General features: G+C 41.0%; 1 protein-coding gene across 6 annotated transcripts in view; it reads left to right on the top strand.

Moving 5' to 3' along the window:
• Nucleotides 1–20931, top strand: part of LOC110952830 (transcriptional enhancer factor TEF-3) — a 42337-nt gene that overhangs the window by 6259 nt on the left and 15147 nt on the right. For 5 of the 6 annotated variants that reach the window (XM_022196565.2, XM_051952552.1, XM_051952554.1 and 2 more), the window contains 2 exons: nucleotides 3322–3667; nucleotides 17023–17087. In XM_022196565.2, the coding sequence (XP_022052257.2) occupies nucleotides 3661–3667; nucleotides 17023–17087 (72 nt within the window). In that variant the 5' untranslated portion in view covers nucleotides 3322–3660. Of the gene's footprint in view, nucleotides 1–3321; nucleotides 3668–17022; nucleotides 17088–20931 lie in introns of those variants that run through there. The other variant, XM_051952556.1, reaches the window with a different exon arrangement.

Below are 20931 nucleotides of genomic sequence, written 5' to 3'. Positions count from 1 at the left end.
AGATTAGGGTTTATTGGAAGGTGCAGCAGAAATAACTACATAACTAAGCTTGAGTTGTTACACACGGAATTAACTTCGAAAGCTTTTACTAGATGTTGCCTGTAATTAATCTTAAATTAAACTTATTTGCCTTGGTTGGTTGAACGTTTTCTGCCATTTTCTTATATTATAATGGCAACAAACAATTCAGATATTGACATAATTTGTATTAAGTATGGGTAAGTGGCTGGCAGAACTTCTAAATAATTTTTTAAGCATAAGCTGTTAAAGTAATCACCTACATAGACCTTCACAGTCTCACAAGAGGCGACCTGTTAACTAGTTGATTATGAACTATGTCACACTTTCAATGTGGTGTCGCTTCAGATTTTCCCTTTAGGGTTATCCAGAGTTCAAAGGTTAGACTGTTCAGTTCACCCTAAATGGGGACTTTTCAATGTATTTAAGTTGTTATCCAGTCAATAAAATGTGAATCATCACATTTTAAAGAAGTAAAACCTGGGGGTGTTTGGCTCGGTTTGGTGTTATGTACCTGTCTAGTTCAGTTTGTAGAGTGATTTTGTACACAAAATAAGGTCAAATGTCACTTTTATAGTAAATTCTCAATGTCTTTCTGAATTCAGAGTATCTTTTTTAGCTTAAATATTATTTTCAAAAGCCCTAACACTAATTCTAACTATTTTTTGTACCTTTGTGGAAGGCCACTGGCACCAACACTGATATCACCTTTCAAAAAAACAATATATCTTTATGTGTGTGGAGATTTGTCAGAATGTTTGTGTTTGTCCACTCTCCTCTTTTAGTAAATGTGCACTACTGCTGTGTTTCTGTGCTGGTGTTTGTGTGGGCAAGAGTTTATTTTATCCGTGTGCATCTTTATGTTTACATCTGTGTATACGCTTGTGTATGTGAGAGAGAAAGAGATGGGGAGAGGAGCCGACCGGCCGGACGTTTTACAGGAAGCACTGTGGAACATCGGGGGCTCAAAGGAAGCACGAAGGGGGGAAACAGACAGGCTGGAGAATCTTACTCACTCCTTACAACACATTAATTGACTCACTCTCCAATCTCCTCTCAGCCATAGCCTCACATTTATAACCCTGTACTTCCTCCACACGTAACACACTCTTATGTTTGGGATTATAACTGACGCAATGGTCACAGCTTTCCTCTTTGTTGCCCTAAATGGACATGGAGGTGTGTTGCTTCCACAGCGGCAGGAAGACAGTCCATGACAACAAAAAAAAAACAAAAAAACACTGCTTGTGTTGACTCATGACTTTACGGGGGCTTTCTTTACCGAGTCCTACCATTGTGCCCATTTTCCATCTTTCTCCTGCGCGTCTGCCGAGAGGAAGAGGTGGAGCAGGCGTCTGTCTCATACTCTGAACCCAGATGTATAAGCGCTGTGTGCACATCCTAAACAAATTGGTGTGTCGAGAAAACAGGATGTGAATCTGTTTCAAGTCAAACATCCCCACTCTGTCACCCTGCCCTGTGGATCTCGCTGCTGTTTGGATGTTGTTGGGTTTTCTTCTGTCATAAAGAGTCAATGGAATGCCAAGTTAATCCGCTGGTTATTGTCGTCCTCCTCCACCCGAAACAATGCACAAACAAATTGATTAGAACCTCAGCTGAAGATTTTAATAACACAGTCAGTTATAGCACTGATGAAGAAATGGGCAACCTAAAATGCCCCCTGGCCTTAATATCCTGGTATGATCCTCCTTGGCATCTGTGTCTAAGTGTGTCTGAGGACAGTGATCCAACTTTAATGTGCCTCCTCATTTATTGACTGCCCCTCCTGTACAGCCCTCCCTTCCTCCAACGCCAGGATGCTCCTCGCTATTTGTTTACACGTTGACGCTAATCTAATTAATCATCTGAGGAGCTTTTGCCAAGACGGATAGTGTGTTGATGTGATCATGTACTGTAGTCACTGTAGTCATATGATCTTAGTGACATTGTCTTTTATCCGTCCTTTATTTGATTATTCGCCATGACGTGTTATGTGGGTGACTAAATGTTTGACTCCTTGAGCTTTTAAAACCCTGTCAAACACCAGCTTAAGCTCAAAAAAGTGCACAGTCTATAAGTGTGGAAAGGATTACTCTGGTAGTGAAAAATACGAATATGTGCCAAATTGTGGTACTATGAAGGACTTACAATTCTTCCTCTTTTTTAAGTTAATTAATGTGTGGAATAATAACCTCAGGAAGTGTTAGGCAAAATGAATCTAAAAGTACCGTTATCTTTGTGTACAGATTTGCCAGAATTAAGAGCGAATCATAATTCTTAAGGTAGCAAGCTTGGGGTATTAAAGTACTTTAACAGCCCCTATCAGCTGTGTGTCACAGCCATAGACCGTAAATTAAAGATGGATGCAGTCTCATGGCTCTAAAAATGAAACCAATGTGGAAGTTCCCTAAACCTGCATTCTTTCAAAAGGCCAGCAGGGGGCGACTCCTCTGGTTTCAAGACAAATTCTGACTGTACAGGCGTCTCTAAAAAATATTCCTGCTTTTGGCTTGATTTGTTCCCTTAGGAAGCTTTTTCCTCATGAGTTTTGTTGTGTTCACCTCTACTTTTTAGACTTCTCTAATCCATGATGTTCATTTTTAATATTGTGGTCTCATCTAAAGTAAAATAGACAATAAAGCAGGCTTTGGGTGTGGCTACTTTGTGATGATTCCCAGTCAGATCGGCTCATCGCTTATCGTGTCTGCTTTCAAAACCCGAGATGGTGACGGCCAAATTCCAAACTTGATGCTTGAAAATGGTCCACAAACCGCTGGGTGATGTCACGGTTGCTACAACCATCTTCTGTCTACCAACTCTGGCCCCCGCAGTTAATCTGTACTGGCAGCATGCAGGTCAAATTCCAGTTAAATATAAAGTAAATGTGAACAGTTTAATTGATAATACCAAATAACTTATAATTGCAGACATTGTTCTGTTTTTTTGTTTCTGTCATTTATGTTCTGAAAAGTCTTATTTACATGAAGTTTGCTTGCTTGCTCAAATAGTTTTTTTTTAAAGAAATTTCTACCCATATTTGCACAGTGGGAAAGTAATGTAAAATTTGTTTGAACATGATATAAATTGGCTTCATATAATTACTGTTGCAATAACAGTATAAACCATATACTCTTTTCTTTGTCAGATTTAGGTTTAATTGTTATTTCCTTTTCTACAATACACTGGTAGCCTAAAGTTTTGAGGAGAAACTTGTGAAATCCTTGCAGAGTTTTAAATCTTGATTACACATCAACAACATATCAGGTTTATCCCTCTCTTTCTTTTCTGTCCTCCCACATCCAGATCCATCGTCACCGTTTTCATCACACCTGTGGATTGCATACAGGCAGGTCTGCTCCTGCAGCAACCTCCCTCTCCTTCCACCACCATTAACCTCAACACCCTGACCCTCCACCCCCCGCTCTGTGGTCCCCTTACCGTCGTCCCACCACGTCTGCGGAGTGGGTGCCGGCTCCCTCCCCCAGGGGTGGGAGTGAGGAGCTGGGGGATGGACTCGACAAACCCCTGGAAAACGATGCTGAGGGTGTATGGAGCCCCGACATCGAGCAGAGCTTCCAGGAGGCCCTGGCCATCTACCCCCCCTGTGGCCGCAGGAAGATCATCCTCTCTGATGAGGGCAAGATGTACGGTACGCCCAGCTCTATTGTCATACTATCTGTGCACCTTTGTCTTTTCTGGGGCATGATAAAATTCCGTGGCACAATGGGGTTGGGGAGTAAAGTCTAAAGTCTCTCTTAGAAATGTAAATTTCAGATTCAGCTAAGACCATTAGCACCGTGCCATTAGCAAGAAGATCCCTGGTTCGCGTCCTGGCCTGGGGTCTTACTGTGTGGCGTTTGCATCTTCTCCCTGTGCATGCGTGGGTTTTCACCATGTTCTCCGGCTTCTTCCCACAGTCCAAACACATGCTGAGGTTAATTGGTGATTCTAAATTGTCCGTAGGTGTGAATGTGAGTGTGCTTGTTTGTCTCGATATGTAGCCTTGCGATAGACTGGTGGCCTGTCCAGGGTGTCTCCTGCCGTCTCCATGAGTCACCTCTGATAGGCTGCAGCTCCTTTGCGAAACTACTGAGGATAGGATAAAGAAGTTTCTAGATAATGGATGGATAGTTAAGACCTATGCTGTGACCAACAGAACAATAACAATTTTTTCAAGAAACTGCAAAGTGAGTCAGCAACAATTCACCTTTATCTTGGCAAACTCCATAAAGTGAGTCCACCCTTGTAGCCTTCTTCTAACATTCTGGGATTGTGACAATTGAAGTGTGAGTCTGAAAGACACACACTATGTTTAAGTCACATTACTTTACTACACATGTGCAGCACATCAACACCTCAATTTCCTCACAATACAAATCTGTCTCATAGTTGCCCCCATGCCTCCCCTCTGCCTCCTGAGCTGGAGGGAATGGTGCATCTGACAGACCAGATGAAACAATGGATCACGTTAAATATAATACTGGCCACTCTACTGTGCTCAAAAAAAATGAACAGGGAGGTGCAAACATTCGGTTTACTCCGTCATCACACCTGATCACTTGTTTTTTGATGTTATAAAGTTTGAAAGTTTTAATTAGTGCCTCTGTTTGTGACATGCTGACTTGAGGTGGGAATCAGGTCAAGAATTCTAAATCATGATGAAGAAATGTACGCAGATCAACCGAATTTGTCCAACTTCTAGTATTTAGCTCATTATCTCAAGTACATCCTAAGTAAACTTGCTTTGCTGTCAGACAATATATTGATCTCATAGTGTCATCATTGACTATAAATATTTTGTTCCTGGTGAAGAGTAAACTGAAGAAATCAGAGCAATGAGCCTTTTCCGTACATGGGAAAATGGTTCTGTGATTTTGCCTGTGATTTTACTGATATGTCACTGAAAAACAAAGTCTCAAGATGCATTTGGAGTAAAGCTTCTTTCATTAGATGAACCTGAGTGACAAAGAAGTACCAGGCTATAAACATACCAAATGTGAGCATCTTCCATACAACATTTTCTGATTTTGTGAGGCTCAGTCAGACAAATATTCACCGATGCACACTTTTTTTTAATATGATCTGTACTGAATATGGGAAAACAATTTGGTTCACATACTCTCTCCCACACTCGCATTCACACATTCATCAACGCTCCTTCTGTTCATGCTTCACATCACTCTTGTTTCCTGTGCAGCTGTCAGCTCCACTTGGTCCCGTAATGCAGAGCATGATGGCATGGTGTGTCAGAAACAGGCGCATACACTCAAATCACTTATTCTTCTACACATACTTTACACAGAATATGTTTTTAAATTTGTTGATCATCTGTTAGAAACAATATATCAATTTATAGCAGATGTTCAAATAAATATTGACCGAAGTAGAGAAGCTGCAGTTCTATATTTTAGCTCCACAACAGTGACAACAGTCCCTTCCTACTCAGAGTACACTGTTTGTGATTCACCAGCATGGATGCTAAATTTGTTGGGTTATTCCCTCAAGTAAACAGAGCAGAAATTCTGCTTGGATTTTCTGCACTGGAGCTGAACCATATCCGATTTCCTTTTCGCTTTCATTCAATTGTAAAATAATGATTTGAGGTTTGCAGCAGCAGAAACATGAGTGCAGCGCAGATCTTTCCCCAGCGAATCTTTAGATAATGTCATTTCCAAACAGGTGCTGGGAAGGTGAGGTGACATTCCTGTCCAACATTTTGCTGAAAGATGTTTGGTGACAGATGGTTTGGCCACCGTGTGTCCTCCTGACTGTTTGATAGTGGATCTGGTCAGTGGAAAACAGAGCGGACGGAGGTAGTGGCGCTTTCAGACAGCCTCTGTCATCGCCTTGTTTTGTCACCGTGCCAGACAGCTCCTTTAACTGTTAGCTTTGCCTAGCCTAGCTTAGCCACCTATTGAGGTCACGGCCATCCTGTGATCAGCACTTAAACCCTTATAAAGACTGTAATAATAGTTGGAGGAGGGGGGCAGTGGCGGGAGGGGCAGGTGCCTCATTCTGTGTCACGGGGATGGTGGGGTACTGGTGAGGCAAAGGTGGTGGGGGTGGGGCTTTTGACGAGGAAGGCACTGAGGTACCCCTTCCTCCCTGTGGGGGTCAGGGGCAGGTGATGCACGCCAGGGAGTGCGTCGGCTTGCCAGGAATGGCATGTGTGCTTGGGAGCCCGGGGGTTCAAGGCAGCTTGGCTGTAACCCTAAACCAGAATAGACGTTTACCCTTTGAGCGCCTGGAGGGGAGGAGGAGGGGCGGACAAATAAACACCAAGGTGGGCAGTGGTGCCTTGCTTGGCCTGGAGGCACAGCACAGCCCGCTCACACCTGTCCACACCGTGCACGTATCTATATGTGTGTCTAAGAGTGAGAGAGGGAGGTAGAGGTTGTTTTTGTTCCCTTCTCTGTTTTCTGCGCTATCTGATTTACCGCCTTTATATCTCTTTGTCTCACACAATCTCTCCTTGTCCTTTATGAACAATCCTTTCTCGCTCTGTCAATCTGTCAGTTGGTCTTTCTGTCTTTCAGTTTGCCTCCAGCTGCTCTCTGAGTTCAACCTGACAGCCTTGCGGCAAATCCAGATTTATGACTTAAGAAATGAGGCAGGACTGTGCATGGCCCACTTTGCCCTCATTGCCCCTAAACAGCCAGCGCAGCCTTTCCCTAACAGCCCTTATAGCCCCTGCATCTCCCCTTTTATCGCCCACCCTGAGGTCACCAGTGGCCAACAACTCAAGTCATTCAAGCAACCGCGATCAATGCAAAGCCACTTTGAAGGTCTTTAGTGTTGTTAATGCTGTTAAAGCGCTGATGGGTGGTTTTAAATCAAGTCGGCAAATCAAATATCAGCTGAGAATATCTCTAAAGGCATACATGAAATTGTAAAGTGATGACTTGATGGTTTTTGAATTGTTGTTTAGTCTTCTTGCACAGGCTAAATATGGACACAGACAAAACACACTCCTAGCAAAAAATGTGTCTGTTGGCTGAAAGTGGCATAGCCAGAATTTCATGTTGAATTCCCCTCTGAGGAATGAATGCCGTTCATTGCTAAACAATATGATATTGAGTCTCCGGGCAGCGAAACAGAAGGAATGTGTTCGGATCGTCTTCTGCATTGTAAATTCCTAAATTGAATGGAATGTTTTTTACCCCATATTCGGCATATATTCGCCACATTTTTTCCCATAATGCTGTGCATTGCGCTGGCCCTCATGCCCATTACTCAACAGACCCATTAGCTCGCTTATTAGGGACGGTGTCACGGATATTGTGGCGGTTTTGTGCTCCAGCAGTAATTCGACATGCATCTGCCAAGGAAAACATTTCCTGCCTTGTGTGGCTCTCAGCGAGAGACATGCCCTGTGGTCTGACCGAAGGCCTCATGCTGCAATAATGGAGAAAAATTCCCAAACTTCTACCAGTGTGCTGACAGCTCGCACTAAAAGAATGTGGCCCTGGAAACATGATTATCTTCCCTATTTATTTGCTGCCATATATCTGCCATATTAATTTACCGGCCGCTTTTGCAATTGTAATTGTTTTATTTTACGATGCCTTTTAAACACTTTTTTTTATTTAGCAGCATTAACTCTTGCATCACACCATGTTGCGTGCAGCTGTTTGGTTTCGTCACATTGGATTTCCTAACAACTGTGCGAGAAGCGCATTTCTCACATTTTGATGCGTCTTTACTTCGAGTGTAGAAAAAAAAGAAAAGAAAGAAAGATTGCTTGTGTTAGTGAAGTGGATAAAGTCAACAAAGCTCCCCTCAGTAGTGGCATATTTTTCTGTCAGCACAGAACAAAGAACCCACACAATGAATCATGCTCCCACTGAGCTCTGCTTGTGCAACATGTCAACCCAGTGTCGGTTTTTGTCAGGCGATGCAAATATGTTTTTGTCTCAAGTCATTCTCATTAAGAGTATGATGTAAAGTTCAGCAGAAAGCAACAGCGAGTCCTCACTCAGGTCCAAACTTTGGCAGTAAAGTGAGAGATTCACTAGTGACCTTGACCTGTTGAGGTTTATAAAAGCCTCTTGAGCCTGTTTTCAAGTGCTTTTCTTTCCGAACTATATGGGCGACCAGGGGTCCCACTTTATGCAGGACTGCACAGCATTTTTATCCTAAATCCTGCTTCCCACATATTGAGTCCTGCATTTTGATGTGCAGTAATTCTTAAAAGTCAACCCTGCAGGAAAGACACTTTTCTATAATCTGTCTTTCATCCAGTGGCTGTAAAGAAAACAGGGAAGGCAGCCATTCAGTCTCTGCATACATGGGTCAAGTGCAAGTTAACCTGTCACTGTCTCTACTGCCTGCATGCTGTGCCTAATGGGGAAGATTGTGAGTCACCGCAAAGTGACAACCGAGGCCGGGTTTGGAGGAATATGTCAGAAGCTGCCGCTTACAAAGAAAATGCAGCTACAACAAAGACTGTTAAACTGGGTGAAGGCAGTGGAGGGCGATTCTCATGTTTTTTTGAGAGTTTTACCAGAGTAATTTTTGAATTTCACGCAGGGGGAGAATACAACATGAAGTGGCACAGTACATGTGAGTCTCAGTGGAAGCATGTGACCCAAACATAGATGTGTCATGTGTACTTTATACAGTACAGTACATCAAACTTTAAGCTTTACTTCTCAGTATACAAACATAGTCTTTGGCCCACATTTGGTGCGTTGGGATCTCGTCAAATCTAGTACCTGTGCCATTTCTGTGCTTGAAGAAACACTTGTACCTACATATGTTTAGCTAGAGATTGCTAGCAACATTCAAATTATTCTCATTTTCACATTGTTTGTTGTAAATTTCTTTTTGCAGTTAGCTAAAAACTATTATTTTAAGCCGCATAGTAACACAGAACCACTTGATGGAGACCAGTAATTGATTATTACCAGCCCCTTGTTTAGCTGATGCCCTGGTGCAGTGCCATATAATGTCAGTGAATGAGTTAAATCTGCTGTTTATCTGGGATCCTATTTTACTGTCTTACCTGCTTTCTTCCAAATGTATTGTGATTTATGGAAACACATTTTTTTTCTCTTGTCCATGAGACAAACGTAGGTGCTTTCTTTAGCTAAAATGTTGAAATACACTGTTGCATAGTTGCTGTAACATGTATTTTTCCTATATATTGCTCTTGTATTGGTACTAGATATTAGAGTTTCATGCACCACTATTTGGGGACATCCCAGATCATATATTGCGCTGTTTTTAGGGGAGAGCCCCTGGGTGGGGGGGTTCACATGAGCAGGAATAGCCCTGTCTCTGAGCTTCAGCCTCTCATGGGATTCGATGCTCTCTGGAGGGTTTTCGAGGAAACCCCCTGCAGATGGTGACTTTCTGGAATCTTGACACTGCTTCCTCCATCCCTGTCACTCTTTTTCTGCCTGTACTTCTCCCATCTGTGTCTCACAGTGTAACCAACAGGACAGCCATGTAGCAGGTCTCAGATCAGCAAGGTGGATCCAAATGGGTCAGACACCTGTTGATCTGTCTGTGGATAAGTGCTCAAAGTACCTTGCGTAAATCTCTGCAACTCTGAACACACTCATGGCAGGCTATGCAAATACACTATGACATCAGTGAAATGTACTCCTTTCTTAGATTTAATGTACTTTGCAAGAAATTCAAAACAAACTTAGCTTTACTATGAATGAGTCACCCAAAAGTATCCGTTATTTACTTGTAATTTGTTGACACTTTCCTAGAAAGAACCATATAATATGCCACAGTATACTTTAAGCACTTTATATCAGTGCGAATTGAAGAAGATTTTTTGTTGCACGAAAGCATAGTGTAAGAAAGTTTGAAAAAATTTGGTTAATGCTTTAAATAATTTTAAAGGTTTTGGTGTGGTCAATAAGAGAAAAACGTGAAAAACAAAATATGCAATTGTACATGGATAGTTTGAGTTTCAAGCCCACATGTTTCTCTGACATTAGTCTGTTGTTTGTGTTGCTTCATCAACCCCCATATCCTGTTATGATGAGGTCAAGTATTTCCTTCACTTATACATGTTTCACATTATTATGTTTGCACACTTATGGTGTTTATCCTATTATATGACAAAGGAATGAACTTCTCCTGCTCCATTTTTGAAAAAACATTCAAAAATAAATAAATCAATAAATAAAATAAATCAAAAATTCATATGACTTCAGTGCTAGTTGTAGTTCCTCTCTACTAACACATACGGGACTTGTTGCTGGAAGCAAGCCTCGATAGAGATTATTTCAGAGCTCACCAAGCTGCATCAAGGCTGTATCAGAGGGGAAATGACACCCAGCCAAGACATTCCTGCAACCTAAATGTGACCTTTGTTTTCCCGAGCAGACCCGGTGGGGCATGTGTGCTGTGCAGAGAAAACGTAATGCTGACAGATATGCCTGCAGAGACTGGGAGGTTGTATACAGTTACGCTTAAACATGACCTCAGCGATTAAATAAACATAATTCAAGCCTAGATTTGTGAGTAAATCTAAACAAGATGATGTTCACACACCGACACACACACACACACACACACACACACACACACACACACACACACACACACACACACACACACACACACACACACACACACACACACACACACATCCAGGATATGGGATAATGTCGTAGCAGCAGATGCAGCACCCGGTGTGGACCACTCAGTAAATAGGAATTTCAAGAATGCACTGAGCTGAGAGAGAGACACCGAGAAGAGGAGAGAGGGAGAGATCAGGCCAGGCCAGTTATGACCGCAGATCCATTGGGAAAGGGCAGATTTATGAGTAGCCAGGCCCAGGGGTTGACTTTGGAAGGGACACTGCAGACCTCCTTCACTAACCCCATCCACCTCTCCCTGACCTTTGCCATCAGGCCTGAGGAGGAGGAGAGGAGAGGGCCAGCTGCTGAAGCAGTTATTGTCATGTCTTTCAGGATGATCTCTGCTCCAGGAGTAATAATGATAGCTTTTGGATGTTTTGGATTGTGTTCAAGCTTATGCTCTCTATGAATATGAAAGTAATTTGGGGATATTTGTGGGGCTTTTCTTTTGTGCTTGTGCAGATTTGTCAAGTTCACGTCTAGTAATCCTTTTCAAATCCACCTCCTGACAGAAAGCTGGACAAACCAGTCAACTTGTTTGATGGACTGATTTGTGCAATAGCTTTTGATAGTTATTGTGTGTCTTCATAACAACATTTGCTATGCATATCTGCAGTTACATTCATAGATATACATATTTACAGAAGTTGTTTGGGTGTGGTTAGTGGGATACATCCACATCAGTAATTAAAATGTGTGCATTTGTTCCCCCAATAAAAACACAAAAGACATAGAGGGGATTTATTTTTGAAAAAATGCTATAATGTTACTCAAAGATACAACAGTGCCTCTGGGGTGTGTCATTTTTCTTAAGCACTGGGTCTTTTTGTACTCCCAATATATATCAAGTGAATTATGAGCTCATACAACCACTGAATCTTTTGTGGCAAATGTAATTATCTCCACCACACACACACACACACACACACACACACACACACACACACACACACACACACACACACACACACACACACACACACACACACACACACACACACACACACACACACACACACAGTGTTGTGATCGCTGATCTCAGTCAGCGGCTCCCCTCCTTGGGCCCCATGCAGGCAGGCTAATAGTCACGAAGGGGCCAAAAGGTAAAAAGAGGGCAGCTGTCATTTGTTTTGTTCTTGTTGTTTTACATTCACTTTTAGAGGTATTGTTGTCCAGAACAGTTTAGTGGCTCTAACAAGGTCTCATTCTCTAATGAATTTGATTGATGTTTTAATCAGAATTTCCTAAAATTCATCCCAAGCCCCGATCTATGCTATCTCTTTTGATTGTGCAGCAAGTTTTGAAACTCATTCAAACACATATGGAAGTACAGGGGGTTCTAATTATTTTTTTTTAATTAAAATTAATTGATTTATCATTAAATAAGTGCCACATGCACATTTAAAGAGATCACTCCCCTAAACAAAAGAGAACAGAGGAGAGATATTAAATCAGAAAAGCTTATTGGGAGAATAAATATTTAGAACGATCGAGAATACTATTCTTGCTTTGAATCGGTACTTAGTGTGTGAATTTTGTCTTTTCCTGTATATGAATAAGAACCTTTGCACGGTAAATTAATGCAGAAAAAAATGACGAGAATGCAGGAAATGGGGTCTCTGATGACACTTCAAGCAATCCCATTTAAAGTATAATCACATGTGAGTTAAATAAATGTTGTTGTATAGCTAACAGTTCCCCTTTGGTTTGCTGTGGGGGTGCACAGGTTGGATTGATATTGGTAGCTTAGTATCAGTCATGATGTAAATAAACCAAATTAAAGTTACATTCATTTGCTAATCCGTTTACATTTTCAAGAAAAATCTCAAGATGTAAACGTTTTCAATGACTTTTGGTAGTTCTTTACAGTCCTCATGTTTAACATTTTATATTGTTTTTCAATCTTAAACTTTGTTCGTAGAACTTGTTATTCTGTTTTACCTTGTTTTTAAGTTTGTACAATTTTATTCACTTTTGCAAATTGATTACTTTTTGCACTTTTCCTGTCGAGATGCACAGCAGTTAGGTCAACTTAGAAACATGTCAGTCGGTTCAGTGGGGTTTTATGTAGCAGCAGTCTGCGAGAAAAAATCTTTTTTGGATGTTTTATGTTTTTGTTGTAGTACAAAATGGGTAGTAATTGTGATTCTGCTTTACAGAATCATTTCAAACTTTCACTCGTCGTTTGTAATATTGTGATGACATTTTTACAAACTCGCAACATATTATTTTTTTATTTTGCAAAACTCAGCAGTATACTTGAACTCTGGAAAACCCTGACTTTGCTTCTACTGCGTCACCTTTCAAGCCCTTAAGAAATTTTTCCAGAATCAAATTCCCTCCAGACACGTCTGTGACTGCAGGCGGTGTGATAAACAACATCAAACTGTGGACCAGTGGGTGATGGTATAATGTTCCTACTGACTTTCCTGCAGCCTTGGCTGGCACAGGTTGTCTGTCTGTGCTACTCCCATTGGATATCATGATCTCATCGCTGTGTGACTGAGTTGCCTCTCTGATCTCATGGGTGTGTTGGAGGGTATTTTTGATGGGCCCTTCCCCAAGCACTCACACTAGGAGTGGCGGGGCATCTGATACGAGAACATGAAGCAAAGCCTTTTTGACGACTCCTTAATGAACTTGTTTAATGCTTGAAATACATACCTGACCGACTTTGAAATGTGTCCTTTTCTTTGTTAGCGGCAGAATACTTTCTAAAATCATCAATACTAAAATGAAAAAATGTTTCCTTTCAATATAGGAAGCAGTAATAGAATTGTTTTGTATCCATCGTGCTTGGCAAAAGTTTCTATCTTTTGACTTCAACTTTCATGCTTGAAGTTGACTTGCAGCTGACGTGATGACTTACAGGTCGATCCAGTTTGACAGCAGCTTGGGTCCAGGAGAGTCTTGCAAATCCATGTAACTGGTTCAAAAGAGTCTTGCTACAAAAGTAAAAAGATGGTCTGTTTTTCTGAATTCCTGGAAAGAATTTTATTCATCTGTAGGACATGCTCATACATCTGTGTCTGCTACTCTGTAAATCCCTATTGGATACGCAATGTACATCTAACTGTACACTGAGTGAAGATAAATTGCTGGGAACTGGAAAGGCTCGCTGCTGTAATGTGAGGAACTCAATACGGGCAACTTAATGTTCATTTGAGGTCAAGTACTGTGAGGACTTTCACAAAGCTCTCTGTTCGTCTTTTCAAGAATTTGATTGCGAGGAAATGTGGAACACTTTCTTAATCCCCGGGGAATTAAAGAAATATGCTTTTAGGGGCTCAAACAATCGGCGGGCGAGTGCACCTCCTGATAAACACTAAACGGTTGAGGAGTTACAGCCCTGAAAGGAAAATAAGATTGAGACGGAATGAATGCCGCAACTAGGGCTGAAGTGTGTGTGTGTCAGTCAGTATACGTCTGTATCTGTGTGTGTGACTGTGTGTATAAACTGGAGTGCACAGCATTTCACAGCAGGGTTTAGTCCACAAAAGCCTCACACAAAGACAGTCCTACAGCTGGGTAATGTGTGTGTGTGCACTGTATGTGTGTGTTTCCTGGAGCTTTATGCGGAATAACATTGACTGCTTTCCCTCTTTTAGCTCTCAAAACTAAAACTGACTTATTCTGATTCATGTGCCTAAACATAACGAAACCATTAGAAAACACAGTTATGTTTCCACAGTGATATGTTTTAATTATGTAATGCTCAGACAAATAATGTTGGCCTTTCATGTTAGATCACAAAACAGAGGATCAACATGTTTTGTTGTTTAATTTGGAGGGTTCGTTAGTTCAGTTGATTCCATCTAAAGAATTCTGTCTGATCAGATGTAGGAACAATGAGTTCAAATCGATCACATCTTTGATCTCATCTTGAGTCTAGTGAGCATGTCATCATTTCTGTAGTTATTTATAACATTTTACTCATCAGTGTCATTCCTGATGTCTGTAAATGTAGTGACACAGCATTACTAAAACATCTGACAGAGCAAGAAAGATATATAGTCCGATAATCACTTCCAGGATTTCCAAACAAATCTGTAAGAAAAAACTAGGTCGACAGTGATCAAGATCTATCACACCTTTTAATCTTACAAGACTCTTCCCCTGCAATGACTGTTTGTGATCAAGAGTTAAGATAAACAGACTAAACTGTGGGCTTGGTTTTAACCATTTGTTCCCTTGTCTGACTTCATGTTATAGTGTTGCTGAGCATCTAGATTCAGTTACTTTGGCGAGTGCAGTGGAAGTATTGTTGCAAACTATTAAAACAATTCCCAAGTTGTGATAAAAATGATATTTATCCCTCCATCATACAACTCACTGTGTAATCACATGCATTCTCTTTGGGTAATCCATCTTAGCTGTAAAGAGGTTGTGCCCAACACTTTACTGAGGCAGATGTCTGGCTGTAAGTTTACATATCCAGCAACAAAAAAAAAATCTAAGTTCTTCAATGACTTAGCAGCAGAACACAAAAGCTTTCGAAAAGCATTAAGTGGAAACCTGTCCCTGAGCAAACTGCGAGGCCTGGAATGACCGCTTCACATGAACGCTGGGTCCAAACTGCTTTTGCATTCCGTGCAAAATCTGATCACTTTTATTGGCTGACAAAATGTCTGATGGTGCATCAACCAGGTATCAGGTTTCCTATTTTCACCGCTGGAGTCACCCGACTGGCTGCTTTGTGGAGCGCTGTGAGTTCTGACCCCAGCATCACTATGTGAGGGAAAATCTGACGGGTTTGTACCAGGTTGTGTGTCGTGACTGATCTGTGTGTTAATTCACATGGAGACGCGGTGCCAAGGGAAAAATGACTGTGTTTAAGAGGTGGTGCAAAGTCTAGTAAACTCTTGTATGACTTGGTGCGTTTGTGTGTGAGAGGTCCTTTGGGTGTCAGAGCCGTGATACACTGTGCACCTGATCTTGTGTGCTTTTCTCAGTGCCCGAAATATGCATGTGTGCTGATCTCCACGGGTCCTGTTAATGATTATGTTTGGTTTTAATTGATCTCTTGATAATTTCCAGCAGCATTATGCTTAATGTGTAGTCTATTCAGTGTCAGAAAATTAGAAAAAAGTGCGTCTCACAATTTCCCAATGCCCAAAGTGACATTATTACATTGCTTATTTTGTCCCAGTGATACTCCAAAATACACAGATATTAAATTTACGGTAAATACTCACATCTGAGAAGCTGCAGCCAGTGGATATTTAGAATTATTGCGCCATAAACAACAATAAAAAGAGTGTTTGGAGATTGATCCTGAACTTAATGCTTCCCTGTTGCTATGATATCATATGTACTGTGTTAATAAGTGTGTGTCCTTCATGTATAAGCTTTTACTCTCAATTTAAGCAGCACCAGCACAGAGACACCCAAGTATCCTGTAAAACCTGAACACATTCTCAACCTGTTCTTAGGTTTTCTGTTTTAACCATTAAGCTAGAGATTTAGTTTGGAAGACGGGGGTGCAAGAAGCCACATGACCGTTGCCCTCCACAGCAACTGGAGAGCTTAGATGAGGGGGAGAACAAGCTCAAAATTTACTGCAGGCGTAAAAGCATATTCCATAAACATTGACACACACACCAGCTGCCTCGCGGCCTCAGCAGACCAGCCCCTTCTGGTCACCGGCCTGTACCGTGTCTGTCCCGAGTCCGGTCTGAGGATCGCATGGCCGCAGCCTCCACCTGCTCTGCCAATGTGACCTGTCTGTCAGCAGTGGCAGCGCACAGACGCACACTCACCGCCGAGATATGAGCTCAGTGTACACTCAGGGGGTCAGCCTCAGACTGATGCAAGCTCTCACACAGACAGAAGTATATACTTAGTGATATACTTACACTTGCAACTTTCAGCGTTGACACACTTGACAGCCTTGACGCTTTGCTTTGTGCACGTGTGTTTGCGCTCTCGTCCGTATGTGCATGTGTGCAAACACTTGCAAATATGTGCAATCTAAGGCATGAGTGCAAAAACATTTTAAGCTCTTCGTTTAGCTAATGGTGCAGAACTATTTGTTCAAATCTGTTCACACAAATATACATTTCGTCATTCCTGCCTCTCATGCCGCCTGCTTTGGCCAGGCATTCAGAGCAGGCTCACTGGTGATGAGTTAAATGTGGGTGCTGCGTCACGTCTGTTCAGTCTCCTCAGCCTTTCTCAGGTCTCTCCTATTAAAACTTAATTTAGTAAATAAATAAATAAAACTAAGTTAAAAACTAAATTAAGTTGCCTTTTTCCTATTAACTGTTCAGATGTCTTTTTCCTGCTGATTTTATAACTGACAAGTGGAAGTGAAATGTAGCTGAAAGAACTGGAATTTTTCCAGTAATTGGATCTTGTGCTAATTAGTGAAGTAAAATGATGTTTCTTGGCCCCTTTACAGGACGAAATGAGTTGATTGCACGGTACATCAAGCTCCGCACGGGGAAGACGCGGACCAGAAAGCAGGTGAGTTCTCTGCAGATGCCATTTGTAGCAGCCCCTATTTTTGAACCCCTCCAGAAAATCCTCTGCTGTTGAGTGATGTCCCAACACCCTGTGTACACCCACCCCACCGGACCCTCAATCCCTCCTGTTTGGAGGGCTGGACATGACGATTGATTTAGGGCCAGGGCCCAATGCACAGATGCTATAGGATCATGTGTCGGTGTTGTTTCTTCACCACCTCATGGATCTGGTGCTTGTTAGAAGGGGAAAGAAGCTGGGGAATACAGTGATCTGGATGGGAGACCAAAGCGGGACGGAGAGGGATTTGGAACTCTATCCTCACTACGGTATCTGATATGGAAGAACTGATGTATGGGGCAGTGATGGATGTGAAGAGAAAGCGTCTCTAAGTCATCTGGCAGAGTCAGTGTGGAAATGAAAAGAGATGAGTGGAGATGAGAGGAGGAGGAGGGGTAGTGACAGATCACAGATAGTGAGACAGGTTGGAGGCATAGAGGGACACCTGCTGGTTCATCAACAGCAAACTGACTGCTGTCGTTGTACAGCTACGTTAGACAGTTGCTGAGAATATGGATTTAGTGTTATCTTGTAACAAAATCCATTTCTTCTGTATTTGTAATGCATATTTAATACATATTGTGATATAGAATGTGAGATGGGGAATCACAAAGTTAAAATAACACGGTGCTTCATTAAAATAGACCAAACAATTCAGTTTTGTTTAAATTCATTTATAAATTTATACTTTAAAGGTAAAAACTCAAAATTGTGTGTTCATTATCTGTATTATAATCTGGCACCACATTGCTTTACAATAGGCTTTTGAGCAAGAAAGGTATCCATACTAAATTTAAACTTAGTTTCAGTTTTATATTTTCTTATTACCTTTACTTTTCTTGACTGACTGACCAAACATCATTCCAGCAGGCTGAGCATAATTTTTAGTATTGTTTGCAATAGTTTTATAATTTTTCATTAATTCCGTGATTCAAAAAAGTGAAATAAACTAAAATTTTAAACCAACTTAAACCTATATGCCATGTTTCTCTCTCGCAGTGCCTCATAGAGCAAAGTGATTTTAGCCACATTGTCGCTAAAGCAGCTATACTCAGAGGTTAAACTGGACCTGAACTCACCACAGTTGTGCCACTGGCTCCTTAAAGCTTTGATTATACTAAAATATGGACTACCTATGCAAAGTTGTTATTGCACTGCAATCAAAATCCCAAATTTACAATATAAACATGATAAAACACTCAAGTCAAGTTATGTCAAGTCAGGCCTAACAATATTAATATAATAAATTACATATTAGGTATTAAACTTTACAAAAAAATATATAAAATAATACTTTACCTGCCTGTAATACATATTAAAGCTGAGACTCCACAGTGTTTGTAGTCATAGAGAACAACCTAACTAATGTGATAATAGAGCTAAGACTCCACAGTATTATAAACTACAAAACTTACCCTAACTCATATAAATATTATGGCTAGATGCCCTGTAGATCAGCATCTGTGCATCCTTGCAGCATAGCATCTACTCAGCTAGAATGTTGGATGTCCGCAGATGGGTCTGTGCAGACTTGGAGAGATGACGAAATTTACACCATAGAGGACCCTCGCATATTCACGGATAGTGAAGTATAAAGTATAAAACTGGCCTTAAGCCTGGTATATACTCCCTTGTGGGCATGCACACAAACAGCTGCAGACACCACAGATGTATTGTTGCTGAAATACACTAGTTTGTAGTGTGGGTTAGGGTTTGGAGGGCTTGGAGGCTACTGGGAGGAAGCCCAGTGCTTGTGCCATAGATTGTATCTCCATATTCTGCACATACACACCATTCCTGCTGAGCATGCACACTACTGCTTTTATGGCGTAGCTGCTACACAGACACAAATTTGGGCTTCATGTGCCAACTTTGGGAGATGATGAAATTTACATCACACAAACTATTGCATATTCACATATCCACAACATATAACACAGGTCTTAGTTCCAGGGTGTTACCAACTTGTATACAACGTTTTAAATCTGCTTTCGTACAGCATGTAGGCCTGAATAAATACATGACTTATTTTCTTTAACTTTAATAAACAGCTGTAGCGTCACACAGAAAAAGGTTTTTCACTGTCTTCGTGCTGAGAAATTGGCCTTGTACAATTCACACCAGTTGCACAGCAACAGTAACTTCATTTGTTATTTACACATTTTGAGATTTCCCTGTGATCTTTTGTGATCAACCTACACACTTTTCTGCAAAGCAAACATCAGAGCTGTCCATAAATATTTATTGACAGCAAAATTCCAAATATATTTTTTCTTGTTGAGAAAATACAATATGTTTTCTCTGTCATATTAAGTGTACTACTTAAGGAGGAATTACAATTCTGCTGCTCAAAATCTGCATTGACTGCAGCAGTGGCATTACTGCAAGCATAAAGTAATAAAATAATTACAACAATCTACTGTTACTATAAACTTCAGCTCAGTCGGTGCAAATATTGGTCTATTTTCATATATGGCTGGAATGGCAGAATTTCATGAACCGCAAAAGAATACAAGTAATTTATTTTCTAGAATATAATTTTTAAAATGACATTTCGGAAATTCAACTACAACAGCGGACTTTTCCAGAAACAATTTCTTGGTTCCTCTGTCCAAGCCACATCCAGAAAATACAATGTGTACAGTTTTTAGTGGAGCTACTGTACTAAATAAACAGTCCTATTTTTACTGTCAGCATTGTGACTGGTGAGCTACGACCTCAGTGAACAAGGGCTTCCCTCCCCACAACTCCCAATTTAACACCTGGCAATATCCAATATTTTATGATGACAGTGTAGCAGACGACAGTTACAATGGGATAGGGGTCCTCGTAGTGAAACATACACAGACAATTATCACCTGAATATGCAGCTTCCTCCAAGCTTCACAGAACTTTACTGTTGTCTTTATAGGTGTTTCAGGTCTTGGTTCATCTATCCAGTCCCCATATATACTGTTTTGATTCACCATTGCTCATAGCATTTTTTTTTTTTTTGCCTGGAGTAGACACCTGTTTTCTTCAAAATAAAAGCTCTAAAACTACCTGATTAAGACTAAACAGTAGACAGACAAAGCAGGCGACTAACTGTTAAACATAGTGCAACATTTAGTGGCTCAACAGACATGTTCAGAAGTGTTAAAAGAGACCAAAAATAGAGCTAAAAGGGGAGTGGAAATTGGACTGCAGTGTAACTCCATATGAATGATAATGTTGTTCCTTAGCTACTGGATGTTTAAATAAGCTGCTGTTGACTAACAGGTTCACCGTGCCAACCTAAAAGCGCTCTGTTCTTAATTTGTTTCCACTGCCTTCAAGTCACCAAAACAACAGTTACTGCAAGTTTAAGCTAATGTTGTTTGAGCTTAGCTGTACATTTGTTCATTCTCTAAACCTGTGCAGGGCAGCAGGAGTCTTGATTATATTGCATCCTGAGTCTTGGGTGTGAATTAGGGTCCCTCATAGATAGTTTGTGACCACTGACTGTATCTAAAGATGGACAAACCCGATGCTTGATGTCGTTGTTAGGTTTCCTAAAGAGCAGATTTAAAGCTCATTGTGGTGGTTTTGGATGTTGCTATCTTGGCAGTGGCTTCCTCTGCTGAACTACTAACTCATCTAAACATAAGAAAAGAGGTGAAGCGTGAGTGCAGCAAAGCAGGGCCATGCAAACATATCTTGTCACTTGCAGTTCCACATCCTTTAATATCGCTTTCAGCCTGAAAAGAATTTCAACCAGGAAGTGATTAAAAAATCCACCTTCTGTACTGTTGTCATGAACAGGGAAATT

This window comes from Acanthochromis polyacanthus, chromosome 8 (assembly GCF_021347895.1).
Source record: "Acanthochromis polyacanthus isolate Apoly-LR-REF ecotype Palm Island chromosome 8, KAUST_Apoly_ChrSc, whole genome shotgun sequence".
NCBI lineage: Eukaryota > Metazoa > Chordata > Actinopteri > Pomacentridae > Acanthochromis > Acanthochromis polyacanthus.
The sequence above is the reverse complement of the archived record's forward strand: the minus strand, read 5'-3'. Positions and strand labels throughout refer to the sequence as shown.